The sequence below is a fragment of the Lycorma delicatula genome, chromosome 7, assembly GCF_047948215.1.
Source record: "Lycorma delicatula isolate Av1 chromosome 7, ASM4794821v1, whole genome shotgun sequence".
Taxonomy (NCBI): Eukaryota; Metazoa; Arthropoda; class Insecta; order Hemiptera; family Fulgoridae; genus Lycorma; species Lycorma delicatula.
Genome location: NC_134461.1, coordinates 2,497,323 through 2,514,708, shown reverse-complemented (window position 1 = coordinate 2,514,708; position 17,386 = coordinate 2,497,323). Strand labels below are relative to the sequence as shown.

General features: G+C 29.5%; 2 protein-coding genes across 2 annotated transcripts in view; both read right to left on the bottom strand.

Moving 5' to 3' along the window:
* Positions 1-4,517, bottom strand: part of LOC142327859 (galactose-1-phosphate uridylyltransferase-like) — a 36,635-nt gene extending 32,118 nt beyond the window's left edge. The window contains exons 1-2 of the mRNA XM_075371212.1: positions 4,481-4,517; positions 629-895 (exon numbers count right to left, since the gene is read on the bottom strand). Of these exons, the coding sequence (XP_075227327.1) occupies positions 629-895; positions 4,481-4,517 (304 nt within the window). The remainder of the gene's footprint in view (positions 1-628; positions 896-4,480) is intronic.
* Positions 763-17,386, bottom strand: part of LOC142327858 (vacuolar protein sorting-associated protein 11 homolog) — an 81,486-nt gene continuing 64,862 nt past the window's right edge. Inside the window, exons 12-14 of the mRNA XM_075371211.1 lie at positions 17,172-17,259; positions 4,481-4,576; positions 763-895 (exon numbers count right to left, since the gene is read on the bottom strand). Coding sequence (XP_075227326.1) covers positions 4,532-4,576; positions 17,172-17,259 — 133 coding nt within the window. The 3' untranslated portion in view covers positions 763-895; positions 4,481-4,531. The remainder of the gene's footprint in view (positions 896-4,480; positions 4,577-17,171; positions 17,260-17,386) is intronic.

Below are 17,386 nucleotides of genomic sequence, written 5' to 3'. Positions count from 1 at the left end.
TTTTAACATATATAATGTATACTGGCAATGTTTTTTTTTCCAGATAATGGCCATTATCTGACTTATTCACATTCATGTTCAACTTTAGTAACTTATATAACATCTAATGATATACAGAGTGTTCTGTATAGTATACAAAATGAAATGAAATAAATATAATTTTCATACCAAGTTTTATGTGCAAGTTTATACTAGTTATGACATAAAAAGAAACAGCCATTCATCTAAAATAGGTCTGCAAACAATAAATATGAGGAAAAAGAAGAATAAGGTTAGCAATTTACAAATTGGTGTAACCTTAAAACATTTATTTTTCATAATTCACTGTGCATATAATAATGAATTTGTTCAGTTTTCTCCGCTTTGATAAGAGAAAAATCACAAGTCATAACTTTATATTAGGAACTAAATCACAAATTGATGAAAACTGCCATTTACATTTCTAGTCTAACATATATGCAGCTGCCAAACTTTTCTGTTTAATCAATTTAATTACTATTTATTAAATCTTTCATATTGAAAGTTTGGAAATTTCCTTGAACAGGCAATTTACATTAATAGTGAACCATCTTTTAATATAATACAAATGTACATATAACATACATGTCAACAATAACATTTAACTTACTTGAAAATGGATTTAAATTTTTATCATAATCATCATCATCATCAAACGGAGTACCTGATGAGTAATCTTCATCATCCTCAAATGGATTCTTTCCAGGCAATGATAATGTTGTATTCTGTTTATTTGAGATAACAGTCATTAAAGGTATTTCTGGAGAATCAGTGCTTGGCGTTAAGGCAGTATGTTGATCTCGAGTTAAGTTTGCTTCTAACATAGAACTATATCTTTCTAATGACAATTTTTGTTTTCCAAGTTCTTTAGGTCTCTCTGCAAAAAGTTAAAACCTTAGTCAATAATAAAAATCTATCAGGATTTTCACATATGCGCGCTCGCGCGCACACACACATACACACACACACACACAGAGAGAGAGAGAGAGAGAGGGAGAACATTATTTATTTATATTATATAAGGGCTGTTTTTTCAACCTATAATTGTGTATCTAAGTAAACAAGAGATAGGCGGGAGCCAGGTCTGCACGATGTGTGATTTCACCGGCCCCCACCACAACCACTGCCATTGCCAGCTCCAATGCATTAGTCTGGGCCGAGATACAAGCAATTGAACACAGTTGTTTCAATCGATGTTCCCGCCAACTGTGAACTGTGAAGTGTAATATGTTTTCTGCAAGCAGAAGGATGTAGCACTGATGAAATCTACTGCAGAATGAGCCTAGTATATGGTGAAAACACTTGGAGTAATGGTAGTGTACGGAAATGGTGTAAGGAATTTAAAGAAGGGCTAATGTACATCCATGATGAAGGTGGGCAAGGACCCAAGTCTGTTGCTACTGTTTGCCTGATTGAGCGTGTTGATGATTTTGTCCGTAACAAACGGAGGTTTACGATAAGTCAATTTTCTGCAAAATTCCCAGAGATTCCAAGGTCTTCTCTGTACACAATTGTGACTAAAGACCTAAGATACCAGAAACTGTGTGCATGTTGGGTCCCAAAAATTTGAGTGACGATCATAATGCAGTGAATGTCATCAGCCTTAAAGTTTCTCATGTTACAATAATGAGGAGGAGGGTGTTTTTAAAGTCTATCACTACCAGCAATGAAACTTGGATCCAGTATCACAATCCACAAAACCAAAGAACAGTCTGAGCAGTGGATGCAAACTTCTCCAAACAAGCCAAAAACTTTCAAACAGACACTGAGCAACAGGAAAACAATGGCTGTAGTTTTTTGGAACAATAAATGTGTCTTGTTGGTGAACTTTATAGAGCAGAGGGCAACATAACAAAGGAAGTTTATTGTGAATCTTTATCTCACCTTTGCAGATCGATCCAGAACAAACGAGGAGGCATGCTCTTGTCCGGCATGGTTTTGATCCATGAGAATTCATGATCGTACTGTGCCAACATGATACAACATCTTCTCAAACAATTCAAGTGGGATGTTTTCAACCATCCAACGTATAATCCAGACCTAGCACCTAGTGATTTTCACCTCTTTTGAGAATTAAAGGCATGGGTGGGTGGACAACACTTCTTCACCAACGAACTACTTCAGGAGGCTGTCAAGCCTCAGTGACCTTACCTCACTGATCGCAAACTTCTTTGAAGAGGGCATCGGAAAGCTGGTGTCATGATACGACAAATGCGTCAACTGTTTTGGTGATTATATAGAAGAAAAAGTTACATACTACTCAACTTTTAGTAATAAAATCATTTTATGTCAATGTATCTTTTTTTTTTATAGCCCATTGGAGGTTAAACAAAAACATTACATACACTAAGTCTTCAAAAAGAATCCAGCCACATTTTTTTTTCCTGGAAAAGTATTTCAATATTATAAGTGGTATGAGTATGAGTAGTAAAACTTGTGTACAATTAGTTTTTGTACATGGTTTCTGTTGTTCAGCAGCTATTGTGTATTTGTGTAGTAGGCGTTTACATTTTTATTTTATACATGACTTGTCTTGCCAAGGCAAAACAATTTGTAAGATTAAACAGGGTTTTGGAAATGAAGCTGTACAAAGATTAAAGAGTGGTATTACAATTTTAAAAATACCAAAAATTCAGCTGAGAGTAACTAGTACAAGTAGACAGTCAACAAGCCAAAATCCAAACCTCATTAATAACATGCAAAATTTGATAATGGAAAATAGTTAGCTTACTATCCACAAAATTGCAAATGACATTGAATTAGTAATGGTACAACACAAAAATTTAACAGATGATTTAGATATGCACAGAGTGGTTGCAAAATCTGTCACAAAAGTGGTTTCATTTGAATAGGAAGATATACATTTTTATACTGCACAGGATGTTGTAAAGTCCAACAGTAATACCAACTTTCTTATGACCATAACTGGTGATGAATATTGGGTGTATGGGCACAACCCAGAAATAAAAGTTCAGTTGTCACAGTGAAAGACACAATCATCTCCCAAGACTAAAGAAATTAAGTTAGGTGAGGAGCAAAATGAAAACAATGCTGGTTTTTTTTTTACTATTGTACAGCTGTGTATCATGTATATCCATCCACACTGTCAACAAACAGTACTGTCTGGAGATTCTGTCATCATTGTGTTGCAAATCAGGAAAAAAGGCCAGACCTGCGGGAATACAATGCAAGTGATAGTTGCACCTTGATAACAAACTCACATTTGTCACGTCTAACCCAGGATTTCTTGTCAGAGACAGAATTCCTCAGGTTTACCTGTCTCCTTATTCAACAGAAATAACTGCTTATGATAGTTTGTTGTTTCCTTAGGCTGAAGAAGCTGCTGAATGTTTCCTGATTTAAAAACTGGAAGTACATAACGACAGATATGAGAGCACAGCTGGTAGCCGTTCAAAAAGAGCACTGCAAAAATGTTTCAAGCAAGGGAAGGATTGTGGGAATACGTTATGGAGTCATAAGAGGTCTACTTCATTCAGACATGGCATTTTCACACACACTACAACTCATTCTGTGTATTAACTTCACTGAAACAGCCACATGAAAACTGCAAAATAAAAGTCTCTTGTACAGTAAAGGAAGTCTGAATGGTTAAGAAGACTGTCAGATTATTTAATAGAAAAACAATAAATAAATGTGCAAGTATAGGTAGTTCATCCAACAAAGATCATCCTAACATATTAGCTAAAGCAATACGACCAGGTAAATACTCAACTCATTTGATATTCAGTGTCAATTAAACAGGTCTTTATATCAACATATGCCAATGTATACAATAAACATAAATGCACGGATGTACACTGTCAAAGAAGAAAATATATGCTTGGTTTCAATACAAAGATAAATTGTCTAAACAAATTTTAACGTAATTCAGAATTCAATTGTCTAATTAAAACAATATAATGTAATTTCACATTAAATTTTTACTGAAAAAGGATCTTGTTGAAATTGCCCTTGCAAAAAAAAATTGACTGCCTGATGTTACTTTTAACTATGAAAAATTCCTTAGAAAAACATTAAAAAAAAAGATCAAATGATTACAAGCATAATTAACATTAAAAACCTCAAATCAGGAAACAATATAGTAAATAGTATCTACTGTGAAATCTCAGTTTCAATAAATTATATAAACATCATAAATATTAAATTAACTACAATCCAAATTATGAAATTTTTCTTGTGTGTATAGACAAGTTGACTTTGGTACTATACATTTAAAATTGGATGCATAGAACACAATGTAAAAAAATTGTCCTAAAAATTAAATGAACGCATTTTCTAAGTTTAAGTTTAGATATTTTAAACAAATGTTTGAAAATTAAATATGAATTTTTAAAATTATATAAATGTATGAAATTATATTAAGAATGAAATAAAATATTTGCCAATTTAAGCTGAAAAAAAAGTTATACAACTGATGAAAAATTCTACAAAGTAATATTACCTGGGTTCTGAATTTTTATATCAACTGATTGTGACATATTGGTTGGTTTTTTCAATGCTTGCACAGTATCAGGTTTTGAAGAAAATGATTTTGATCCTGAAAAAAAAATTGATTTGAAAAATTAAAAATTAACACGTATAAAATTGGTGACCATTATAAAATGCATTAGAAATGTGATTATAAACACGAAAAATAATTAATTAGTATTTATTTAGGAAACAGAAAAAGGAATGCAAAATGAAAGGTATACAGCTAATCCATAAAAAAGTGAATAATTCACTTTTACTTACACTGAGAGGACTTTCTTATTATAGATCATGTTTTTATGTGCTTTTAGGAAAAAAATATAATTTTTACTGAAAAATGGTTCAGAAAGATCTTCTGCCCAAACAGATGAAATGCTATTGTATAAACATGGAGTTAAGGACGAGGCAAGCTTATTTAAAGCTTGCATGATCTGTGATGGAGAAGGGGGATTTTAAAATGAATCTTATACATGACGCTTGAGGATTTGGCCAATTTTTGACAACTGCATGCAAGAAAGTAAACTAAGTAGTTACGTTATTATCAAATATGTTAAATAGACAAATAACACAGATAGCTAATACATAATTATGTTACAAATGAAGGTGATGTAGCAATTCATCCTTACGGAAGACTTTTTAAAAAATCTGTTGTTAACAAAGATACTTTTTATTCTAAGTATCTTGTGAAATTAGTGAAAATCTTTGTGAAATATCTTGTGAATTTAGTAATTTTTTATATTAACAAAATAATTTTTTTTTTAACTTCACTTTTTTTAGTGCTCTAATATAAAAGACATTAAAATTATGTCAAGGATCTGCAATATCTAGAAGAGTTAACTAATGTTAAGTAATCTTTAAAGACAGTAGTATCATGACTTATTTTAAATCTTCCATTTCTTAATATTACCAGATAATCAGCAACTGGTGATGGTCATACGCTGTCATCTGGGTTTGATTTACTTTCATACTGAATTACTGAATGTTTCATATGCAATACCATAATTTCAAGAGCATTTTATAGCTACTTCCATTAGGTAATAAAACACTTCAAGCCTTCAACTCCTACATCATCATGGTCTTATACATTGATCAACTGATCTGTCTTTTAAATCTATTCATAACTGAAATTCAAATTTATCTATCAAAAGGTAAGGTCGCATCACACTTATATGCTACATTTTACTCTATTAAGAAAAGCTTAATCTCACTTGAGGGGTTTCTACCTTAAATGATTAAATGAGAAATTACTTTTTAAAAAAAAGACTCACTTGAGCAATTTCTACAAAAAACAGTAAAATTCCATTCAAACTATCCTATCTCCAGATATTAGTTTAAAGTAACATGTGTGAAGAGTGGGATAAGTCATACTAACTGAAGTTATACAATCTACAGCATTAATATTAATATTAACATTGTCAATGTGAATGTTATATCATACAATATTTAACAATATTCTATCATAAGAAATAATTAAAAGGTTAAAATACTCAGTTTTCTTGACGCAGTATTCAAAAAATTAGATCGATAATGTGTTGTCTGTATCTTACATTACATGTTATGTTGTCATGATACAAGGTTATTTTAATAAATGCAATAAGTGATAAGAAAACAGTACTGTAAAATGTTTGCTAATCACAGTACCAAAGATTGTAGTTGCCCCATCAGTTGTATATTTATATGTAAATATACGTTCACAATATTATTGTAAATGTGTTTGTAATAGTGAAGTATGTATTACGTGGATATATTGTATGGATGTAATACATGTACTACATATATTGTATGGATATATTTGAGCCTCAACTTCATTGCCTTACTCTTCATCAAATAAATCTTATTTAGATGAATAGGTTTTTATTTTGTAAAGTTATTCTTCTGGTTATTCCATATTACTTAAGCAGAAAATTTTTTAAATGAAAAATGCATTCAGCATAAACATTTTGAGGATATTTAATTTTTTTTTGTTCTACTGTCATAATCACTTAGCATTGGATTGAATTGGAAAAATGAAAAACAGATGATTAGGCAATAGCCTGATATCACTCTAATATTCAAGATATTTTCAACCAAAATTGAAGAAAATTAAACTTTTTTTCTCAATTCTGAAGTTTGGAACAAATTAAAGCTTTATAATTTGAAAATTACAAATAATTCTTAAGTCTGTAATTTGGTGGTGAACTCTAAAATTTAAGATTAGCAATTATCAGTTTTTTGTGATATTTAAAGTTAAATTTCAAAATTATTTTTGTTTTAGATTATTTTGTTGTTATAAAATATATTTATTGACTTCTGCCAAACTGTTTAGGATGATAGTTCATTAAATAGAGTGAAAGTTGTTAATGGCTGCTATTGATTACAACTGTACATAAGGAAGACAAAATATACAGTAGTAAGCAGACATAAAATTCGTGATGGCTTTTTATCAGTAAAATTTCTCTTGGATAGGTATCAAGTTTTAAACAATTAGGATGCTGCTTGAATGAAGATTGTCACACTTCCAAGAATAAAGAAAAAGCCAGATCTGCTTTTCTGTGAACAAAAAATGTCCTGTGCAGCTATACTTAAATGTAGGAAGAGAAAGATTAAGTGCTGTGTATCGTCTCTGTGCTGCTGGAGGGTCAAATTTTGGATTTAATCAGAAGCATAATTAAACAAAAATGATGCCTTTAAGATGTGGTCTATCAATTACTGGCAATGATTAGGTGAAGATACAAGATTCACTATGAGAATGTACTAGCATTTAAGATTATTAAGAAGAAAAACCTGGAGTATGCACATAAAGTCAGACACATCCAGAGAAGTGCTGGTTTCTGCACCTCGTATTTCACGGAAAGTTGAAATCCAAGACCAGAATTTCATGACTGAAGAATCTGAAGCATTGGATCAACCAGATCTTCACTCCCATCAGCTGTAGACAAGGTTGAAATTGCTCAAACGATTGCCAACATTCAATAATGGACATTGCACACAAAGAAAAATATGTTTATTAAATAAAACCTATTAAAAAGAAGTAGTTCTATAAAATATTAAAAGAAAGGAACCACTAAAACAAAAAGTGACCCAAATATATAAAACCTAAACATTTATCAAATGGGGGAAAAACAAATTAAATAAAAAAATATAGCACATACAAATGTACATTATTATAAGATATATATATATATATATATATGCATATATAAAAGTATATTAAGTATAACAATATTCTTCTACAAGTTTACAACATAACACATCATCACATTACAACAAATTAAAATATCTTATACAATAACAATAAAATCATTAAATAAAACCTGTTCTAATCACAGATGGAGAGAATTTCAAATAAATATTTAGTAAGTAAAATATTTGTACTGTTCATGGAGGTTTCTTAATTCTTAATAGATAATAATTAAGTATGTTTCTTGTTGATTTGATTAACTATTTTAATTAGTTTGTATTTGGGGTGTACAACAATTCAGCTGTGGAGTAATTTGTCGGTTGTGTAAACTGTATACATTAAGTAATTGCCAGACAACCAATTATTGTTAAGCACTTCCTTTATTTACTTTAAATTTATACTGAATTAATCATTACATTATGTTACAATAGTTACAATAGCTTCAGTTAAGTTCACATTTTTAAATATATATACAATAATTACATTATATAATATATAACAATTACATACATTAATAATTTAACAATAATTAAGACCAGCTAGTTCATTAACAAATAAGAAGAAAGAAGATGACAGGAGTTGGGGTACATTAGTTTTGGTCCTCCAGACCGGATCATTAAAAAATATGGATAAGACCGGATAATTAAATTATTATGTGAAATATCGCTATATGTGAAGTTCTAATATTGTTATATATGTAAATACATTGCAGTTTGGAAAATTCAATTTTCATTGGTGATCTTCAATAATAAAATTATGAATGAACGAAAATATTATTTTGGCGTTTCTTCACTACATTGAATCTGGGTTCATAATTTACGTTAATATCATTATCTATATAATACTATTTGTGTAATTTAGTTTTACTTTGTTTTTTGGCCATATTAGTTATTGCAATTATTATGGATAAAGAACAAAATTATTATGACAAAGAAAATCAATTAAGGCCTCCATTACAAGAATTGGATTACTCGCAGATAAATAGTCGTCATAGAGTAAATAATCAAGAACATTCTGTAGACACAGCTTTTAAACAATTACAATTGCAAATTATAATCAATTTACCATTGTTTGAAGGTGACATTCTTGAATGGCCTCACTTTATTAATATATTTAATGATTTAATCCACACTTGAAAAGATTTAACAAATATTAAAAATTACATTATTTACATCCATCACTAAGAGACAAAGCCTTAGCCATTAATAGAACTATTTGATTAGAAATTTATGATTGTATATTTTAATGCATATTTATTTTAAAAATATTTTTTTAAAAAAGAGAATCATCAGATCTTCTATTTAAATTCATTAATGGCATTTCTTCACTTTTCAATTCAATTGAAGCAGCACTGCAACTTCCAGTTAACATATTCGAATTCATTGTAATTCAATTTCTAACAAGACTAGATTATAATACTGTCAGGTTATGGAAGGAAATATTATCAAATAAGGGCTGTCCAAACTTTCAAGAGTTTCTAGAATTTCTTGAGGCCAGATGACACATGCTGGAAAATCTTAGTTTAAGTACTATAAACTCACAATTCAGTATTGGAAATGTTAAAGGATAACATTACAACAATGCATTTAAATTTCATCGCAAACATCCTACTTCAAACGTTAACAAGATTCATAAACAACATAACGTTATTTATTATTCTAGATCTAATTTTAAACATTGTTTGTTTTGCAATTTCAATCAATTACAAAAATGCAAAGAATTTTTAAACTTATGCAATGATGAACAAAGAGACTTTTTAGAACATAAGTGTTTTCTCATGTTTTCACAAAGGTCATAGTAACAATCAATGTTACTCAAATAACTCATGTCATTTGTGTCAACAGACACAACAAACTCTTTCATACTGATAAAATTGATTAAATCAACTCAATAAAGAAAATTTGATTATTTCAGGCATAAATAATGAATTAGCCAAATCTGATTATATTGTACTACTTACATTGCATTCACAATACAAAAACTTTTCATTCAAGGTCGGAACTAATAACCTTCCATTACATACATTTGAAACTGATCATTTTAATCTATCTCAAAATCTATTCTTTGCAGATCCTAAATTTAACATATCAAATAATATTGATATTTTAATCAGAGCCCAATTTTATTTAGATCTTATATTACCTCGTAAATTTATTCAAGATCCAAGGTATCCTATTATTCAAGAGGTAGGACATATTTTTAGCAGTTGTCTTCCAACTAAATTTAAACATAATAATACTGTTACATCTCTTTTTACAAGCAACAATAACTTATATCATTCAACTATACTTGGAACATTTTTGGAAAATTCATGAAACTGATTCTGATGTTTCACCATTTCAGTTAATGAAATGTCTATATATGACACACTTCCAACTTAATACCACTAAGAACAATCTAGGCAGATTTATCGTCTCATTACCACATAAATCCGATAAAATCTGGGTAGGTAATTCTTTCATTAACGCTAAAAATAGGTTCTTATCTGGAACAAATATTATGCAACATTTCTAATTTTAAAAGGGAATATTCCGCCTTTATGCACGAATACCTAAGATTAGGTCATATGTCATTACTTAATTCTGATGATTTATTAACTAATGAATCAGATATATATTACTTACCTCACCCCACCCAATATTTAAGTTCACAAGTCTGATTACTAAAATGCGAGTTTTCTTTGATGGCTTATCTCTTAATAATAATATCACTATTAGTTGGGCCTGTTGTCCAACAAGATTTATTCTCAATAATACTTGGATTTGGAATCCATAACTACGTCATTACATCTGACATTGTGAAAATGTATTGTCAAATACTAGTTAAACCTTATGACACTAATTTACAATGCATTTTGTGGTGCGAATCTCCAGATCAACAACTACAACATTTTGCACTTAGAACTATAACATATGGAACCGCTTCTACTCCATACTTAGCCACTACATGCCTAATTTTTAAATGAAATCCAAAGAGATTTCCCATTAGCATGCAATGCTATTAGAAATGATTTTTATGCTGATGATTTTTTTTCAGGTTCTGACCGTAGATGAAGCTATCCAACTAAAGGTTGATGTTTTTAATCTACTCCAATATTATGGTTTTCCATTTCATCAATGGTTTTCTAATAATTGTAATATTGTTTTCTTGTTCTATTGCCCAGGAACATGAGTTACGTACCTTAGGAATTTTATGAAACAATTCTACAAACACATCATCATTTCAAATTACTCAGTCTATTAATACTAAAAGAATTATTCTCTCTATTATTGTAGGAGTATTTGACCCATTAAGTCTTATTGGTCCTATTGCTTTCTATCATATATGTTTTATGAAAACTTTATGGCAACTTAAAATTAATTGGGATGACAGATTACCCACAACGATGTTATCTCAATGGAACAAATTATACAATCAGTTGCACTTAATTGAATTAAGATAAGTTGTCCAATTAAATTCAACATGGAACTGAGGTTAACTCAACCCAAATACATAGATTTTTGGACCTCCATAAAGGGTTACAGGTGTTGTATCTACATTCGAACCTTATTTTCTAATTAAACAATTTCATGTAATTTACTTTGTTCCAAATCAAGACTTGCTTCTTTAAAGCAAATATCACTACCAAGGCTTAATTTATCTGGTTGTTTACTCCTCTCACATTTATTAGTAAAGGTAATAAATGTTCTGAATATGCATATTGATGAAATACATTTGTATTCAGAATCAACAATGGAATTGTCCTGGATTCATGGAAATCTGTCTGATTGGAAGGTATTTATAAGTAATAGAATTTCTGAAATTCAAAGAAATACCAAAAATGCTAAATGGTACTATATTAAGTCTATGGAAAATCCAACTAACGTATTGTCTAAGGATTGTAATCCAATTACATTAATTAATATGTGACTTTGGTGGCGTGGTCCTCCTTGGCTCTTACAATTTTCTTCTCATTGGCTAAACACTCATATTAACTTTAATAATTATAGTAAAGATCCAGAATGACTCATAGAAAAACGTACGTTTATATCTTTAGTACATACTGTTTTAGTTTTAATTCATACATTTAGTTTTTGTTTCCGATTTATGCACAATCTTAAATTAAATTGGTCCAAACAAATCGCTGGTCATTTAACTACAAGGGAATTAAATCAGACCCTTACCTTTTTCATAAAACAGTCTCAACACATACATTTTAGTGATGAATTAAATAAACTTAAGAACAATCAAATTATTTCTAACCAAAGTGAAATCATTTCATTTGACCCACTTCTGGGTGACTTAGGACTATTATGAACTATTATGGAAGTTAGATTACAGCATTCTTTATATATTATCAAGCTAAACATCCTATTATCCTACACTCAAAGGCAAATATAACTAAATTAATTATTACTGCTGAGCATTTACGTCTTTTGGATTCTAGTATACAATTGAGACATCATTCATTACGCCAGATATACTGGATCTTAAATGCTAAAACAAGCATTTCATTGATCATTAATAAATGTTTGAATTGTTTTCATTTTAACGCAAAAACTCAAATGCAACAACTAGGTCAGTTACCACCTTTCATTCCTCGTCCATTCTGTCTGTGCAACTACAGAGGTCCGCTTACAATTCATCATGGCGGACAGAGGTCCAAAGACTTAAGTAAATCTTATATTGCACTTTTTATATGCCTCAGTTCCAAGGCAATTCATTTAGGATTAGTCTTGGACTGGACTGCACAGTCATTCAAGAGATTTATTTCATGAAGTATTCCTACCCAAATATTTTCAGATAATGGTTTCAACTTTTATTCTGCCAAGAATATTTTGTATGACTTATTTGAATAAGGAAAATCTAAAATCATACATTCAAGCCTTTTCAGCCACATTTCATGGTCATTTATTCCACCTTATTCGCTCCATTTTGGTGGCTTATGAGACAGCGCAATTAAAAGTGTAAAATATTATCTATGTCGTGTAGCAGGACAACTTGAAGAATTGTATATGGTTTTAACACAAGTTAAAACCTGTCTTAATTCTTGTCCCATTTTTACTGTTTCTACAAATCATAGGGACCCAGAATTACTATCGCCTGGACATTTTCTTGTTGGTTGTCCACTTATGTCTTTACCTGAACCAGATTACAAAGAAACTGAAATTAACTGCCTAGGTCGTTGGCATTTACTCCAAAAGTTTGTCCAATCAATCTAGAAACGACGGTCTAAGAACTATCTTCATTATCTCCAGCAGAGAAATAAATGGCATTTTCCTTTGTGTAATCTGTCTACTGGAAACTTAGTATTAATCTCGAAGTAGAACTGTTCACAAATGCAATGAAAATTCGGAGTTATCACTAAAGTTTATCCGGTCCTGACCAATTAGTTCAAGTCGTCAATTTAAAGACTGCTAATGATCAGCTTCGAAGACCTGTGCATAAGTTGTGTTTGCTCACAATGTCTGATATTTAAAAATATAAAATATTTAAATAAAATTAAAAAAATACACAGATAAAATAAAAAAATTTTTCACATGTTACTAATTGAGAATGTTGTTAAAATAATATATTTTTTCTAACTGATGCTATACTTTATCACTGTAATTTATTTACTGTATTTTATTAATATGCTTTCAAATGTTATATATTGTTATTATAATGTAATATTCTGTATATTTATATCTTAATCATACGCTTTTCTAACACTCTACTCTACAGACTAATTTTAATACTACATTACATGTGCATACACACCACACAGGCACAAAGAACAACTACAGACAACACGAAGAACACATACAAAATGAAAAAAACACACACGCCAAAGATATTATATTAGATGCAATAAATCACTGACTGTGTAATAAGTCATCATTATTTACAGTTTCTAACCAATAGCACCATGGTTATTTAAACCATTGGACACATCTTTCTCCTGCGTCATGAACAACATATTTAAAGAAATCCTAGTTGCTACAGAATAATAGATACAAGTTAAATGCAATAAGTCGCTAGATTTGCAATAAGTCATCTTATTTACACTTTCTAGCCAATTCAGACCATTGGATACATCTTCTCTTGTGTCACAAACAACATATTTAAAGAAATCCTAGTCACTATAAGATTATAGGTACAAGTTTCCAAGAATATATATTTACGTATATTGTTACAAGTTATTAATATTTTGAGCATTATGATTATGCTTATTATTGTTACATATTTATGATTATCATATCAAAATTAATGAAACTATGAACATTAGAATTATCATTCTTATTATATTATTCTTGTTGCATTACTACTTTTACACAATGCCATTGATTTGTGATCACTGTTATACATTATATTGATAAAAAAATGTAAAATAAATATACTTGACTTATCTTGTACTACTGAATCATATTAATGATATAATTCATATTTGTGTTAGTATAAGATATATATACTTTATATTATATTGATATTCTCATGTTATTATAAGAAAAAAGAACTTCTTTTTTTATGGGCAGTATGTTCAGATTCATTTGTTTTCTTTGTCCTGTTGCTTAAATGTAAACATCTCCTGTCATCTTCTTTCTTCTTATTTATTAATGAACCAACTGGTCTTAATCATTGTTAGAATTATTAATGTATGAATCTTTACTTTCCTATAAAATGTTGACGAAATAACATTACTTAGTTCTACATCTGTTCTAGGTAGACAGCATATTTAATATATATTTAAAAATGTGAACTTAACTAAAAGTATGAAACTATTGTAACTATTGTTGTACATTATTTTTTATATTTACATTCATTACACATTTATAAAATATTAAACTTTCTGACTAATACAGATACATTTTTATATTATTTCTTCAACATTTTAAAGGAGAGTAAAGATTCATACATTAATAAATCTAAGAATAATTAAAACCAGCTGGCTCATTAACAAATAAGAAGAAAGATGACAGGAGATGTTTACATTTAAGCAAGAGGACAAAGAAAAAATGAATCTGAACAGGGGTATTCTATTTTAATTCAACAAATTTTCAAAAGTTTTATTGCATCACTATTTTTGATTTTGAGATATTTGGTATATGATAACTACCCACCTTGCAGTGGCCAAAAAATATTTTTTTTATATATAAAAAATTTTTTTCTTCAGCAATAGATTATTTTCTTACTCACCAACACGTAAATACAACCATTTTCATCACTTTTTCCATGAGCTGTATAGCATTCTTACTTTACATTATACAGAGGGTCAAAAAGGGCTTTTTGGAAAGAGTAAAGATAAAACTTCATCTTAGTGTACTCAAAATTCATTTTCTTTAAAGTTATGTTAAAAATTGTTTTTTTCAAATTTTGTGCCAAAATAAATAATGAAGGGCTTAGGGTAACAGGCCTGATTTTTACCTTTTAACTCTCAGGTACTAGTAATACGTATAAAAAAAAATTGGACTGTTACTGAGTGTCCATTAAAAAAAAATGCCCACCAAATAAGATTTTGAAAATGTCTCATTTCTGGGGCCCAAAAACCACATGTGGGACAGATGGCAAAAATCTGAAATTTTTACAGCAGTAAGTACTTTTTATGTACTTTAAAATCACTTAAAATTTATTTTATTACTCAATGGGGTTTACGAGTAATACTACAGTGTTCTTCTTCTGCTTCCAAAAGCAAGTTATAAATTAAGTAAAAACACTGTTGCTACACATTAAACAATATTTTTATGACGACTCCTCAGCCCAGTATAAAAACAAAAACAATTTCATAAATTTTTGTAACCAAGATGATATTGAAATCGCCACTGAATGACATTTTTTTTCCTCATACCATGGAAAAGGACCGTGTGATGGTATTGGTGGAACTGTAAAAAGGACTGTGACTACAGCAAGCCTTTAAATAACAGTCAATAATCAAATTTTTATACCTTCTGAAATCTACAATTATTGCAAAGACAATATTAAAAGTATAATGTTTATTTTCTGCTCTAATAAAGATGTTCAAGAGACTGAAGAATACTTCAGTTCTTGTAAACAGGTAATTGAAAGAGTCCCAGAAAGATTTCAAGTTATGTTCCAAGTCAGAAATGTATTCTGAAAGTCTGGATGACCTCTAAATCAGAAACGTTTACGTTAGTATTGGTACACAAGGACATTAGTGTTTCTGTTTGTTTTGTAGGCTTACCAAATCCAAAATATAAAAATTATGTCTGTTGTGTATACTATGGCAAATGGTGGTTACGCGAAGACATTCAAGTCAAAATACATGAAAATGAAGAGGAATACTGAATAATACACTTTTTCCATCCACAGGGTCCTGGTATTTCATTGAAGAAATCATTGAGGGATAATCAACCATGGGTTCAACTGAAAAATATTTTAACGCCTTCAGTGCTTTTCTATCAACTACTGGAAGAGAACACAATGTTACACTAATGATGAATGAGGACTTATCAGTTCTATTCAATATAAAAAATGGCAGGAGCACTAAGTTATGTTAAAGTTTGTTATCAAAAAGTGCAAGATTTATTCATAACTTTCATTAGCAGGAGTAAAATAAGGTAAAAGTGAATTGAACAATTTGTTAATGTATTTGAATTATCATTTTGTAATTATTATTAATCATTCTGTAATTGACAATTTATCAATTTATAATTAATAAATTATTTATTTATTTGTAATTTATTTTGTAATTTATTTATTAATTATCAATTTTTCCATACTAATGAGTTCAATTGTAATTTTTATAATCTGAAAAAAATACATAATATCAGTATTTTTGGATACATTTTACGGTTAAAAGGAACTATTTTTTAGGAGTGTTGTTGGCTTCATTAATCGTCCATCTCTTTGAGTAACAAAATAATTTTTTATGGTTTTAAAGTAAATAAAAAGTACTTCCTCCTGTCAACATTTCAGATTTTTGCCACCTGTCCCACATGTTTTTGGGCCCCAAAAATGAGACATTTTCAAAATCGTATGATTTGGTGGCCATTTTTTTTAATGAAGGACACTGTAAGAGTCCAATTTCTTTTTTTATAAGTACTACTAGTACCTAAGTGTTAAAAGGTAAAAAACAGGCGTGATTCACTAAACTGTTCATAATTTATTTTGGGCCCAAAATTTGCTTGCTTGTTTACAAAAATTTGTAAACGTAATTTCAGTAAACATTACAAGATTTGGTTATGTAACAAAATGAATTTTGAGTACACTAAGATGAAGTTTCATCTTTACTCTTTCCAAAAAGACCTTTTTGACCCTCTGTACAATGTAAAATAAGAATGATACAGTTCATGAAAAGTGATGAAAATGGCTGTTTTTACCTGTTTGCAAGTTAGAAAATAGTCTATTACTCAAGAAAAATTTTTTTAAAAATATAAAAAAATATCTTTTGGCCACTACAAGGCAGGTAGTTGTCATATCAAATATCATCATGCACTGATCATTTGTTGAATTAAAATAGAATAGCCCATTTTTATTTTCATTTTAAATTATTTGATACAACACATGAAAGATAGTGAAATCTCCATACCTGAGCTCTAATAACATCAAGAATTTTTTTGTTATTAGGAAGACATGCTGGACATTCATTGTCATGTTCTGAGAAACTCTGAAAACAACTGAAAATCACAAGAGAATTTTAATTATTTTTAATATAACTATCAACAGCTCCAATAATGTTTCAGATTAACATTATTTTCAAATTAATAAAATTAAAACTAAAATAATAAAAGAAATTAGGATAAA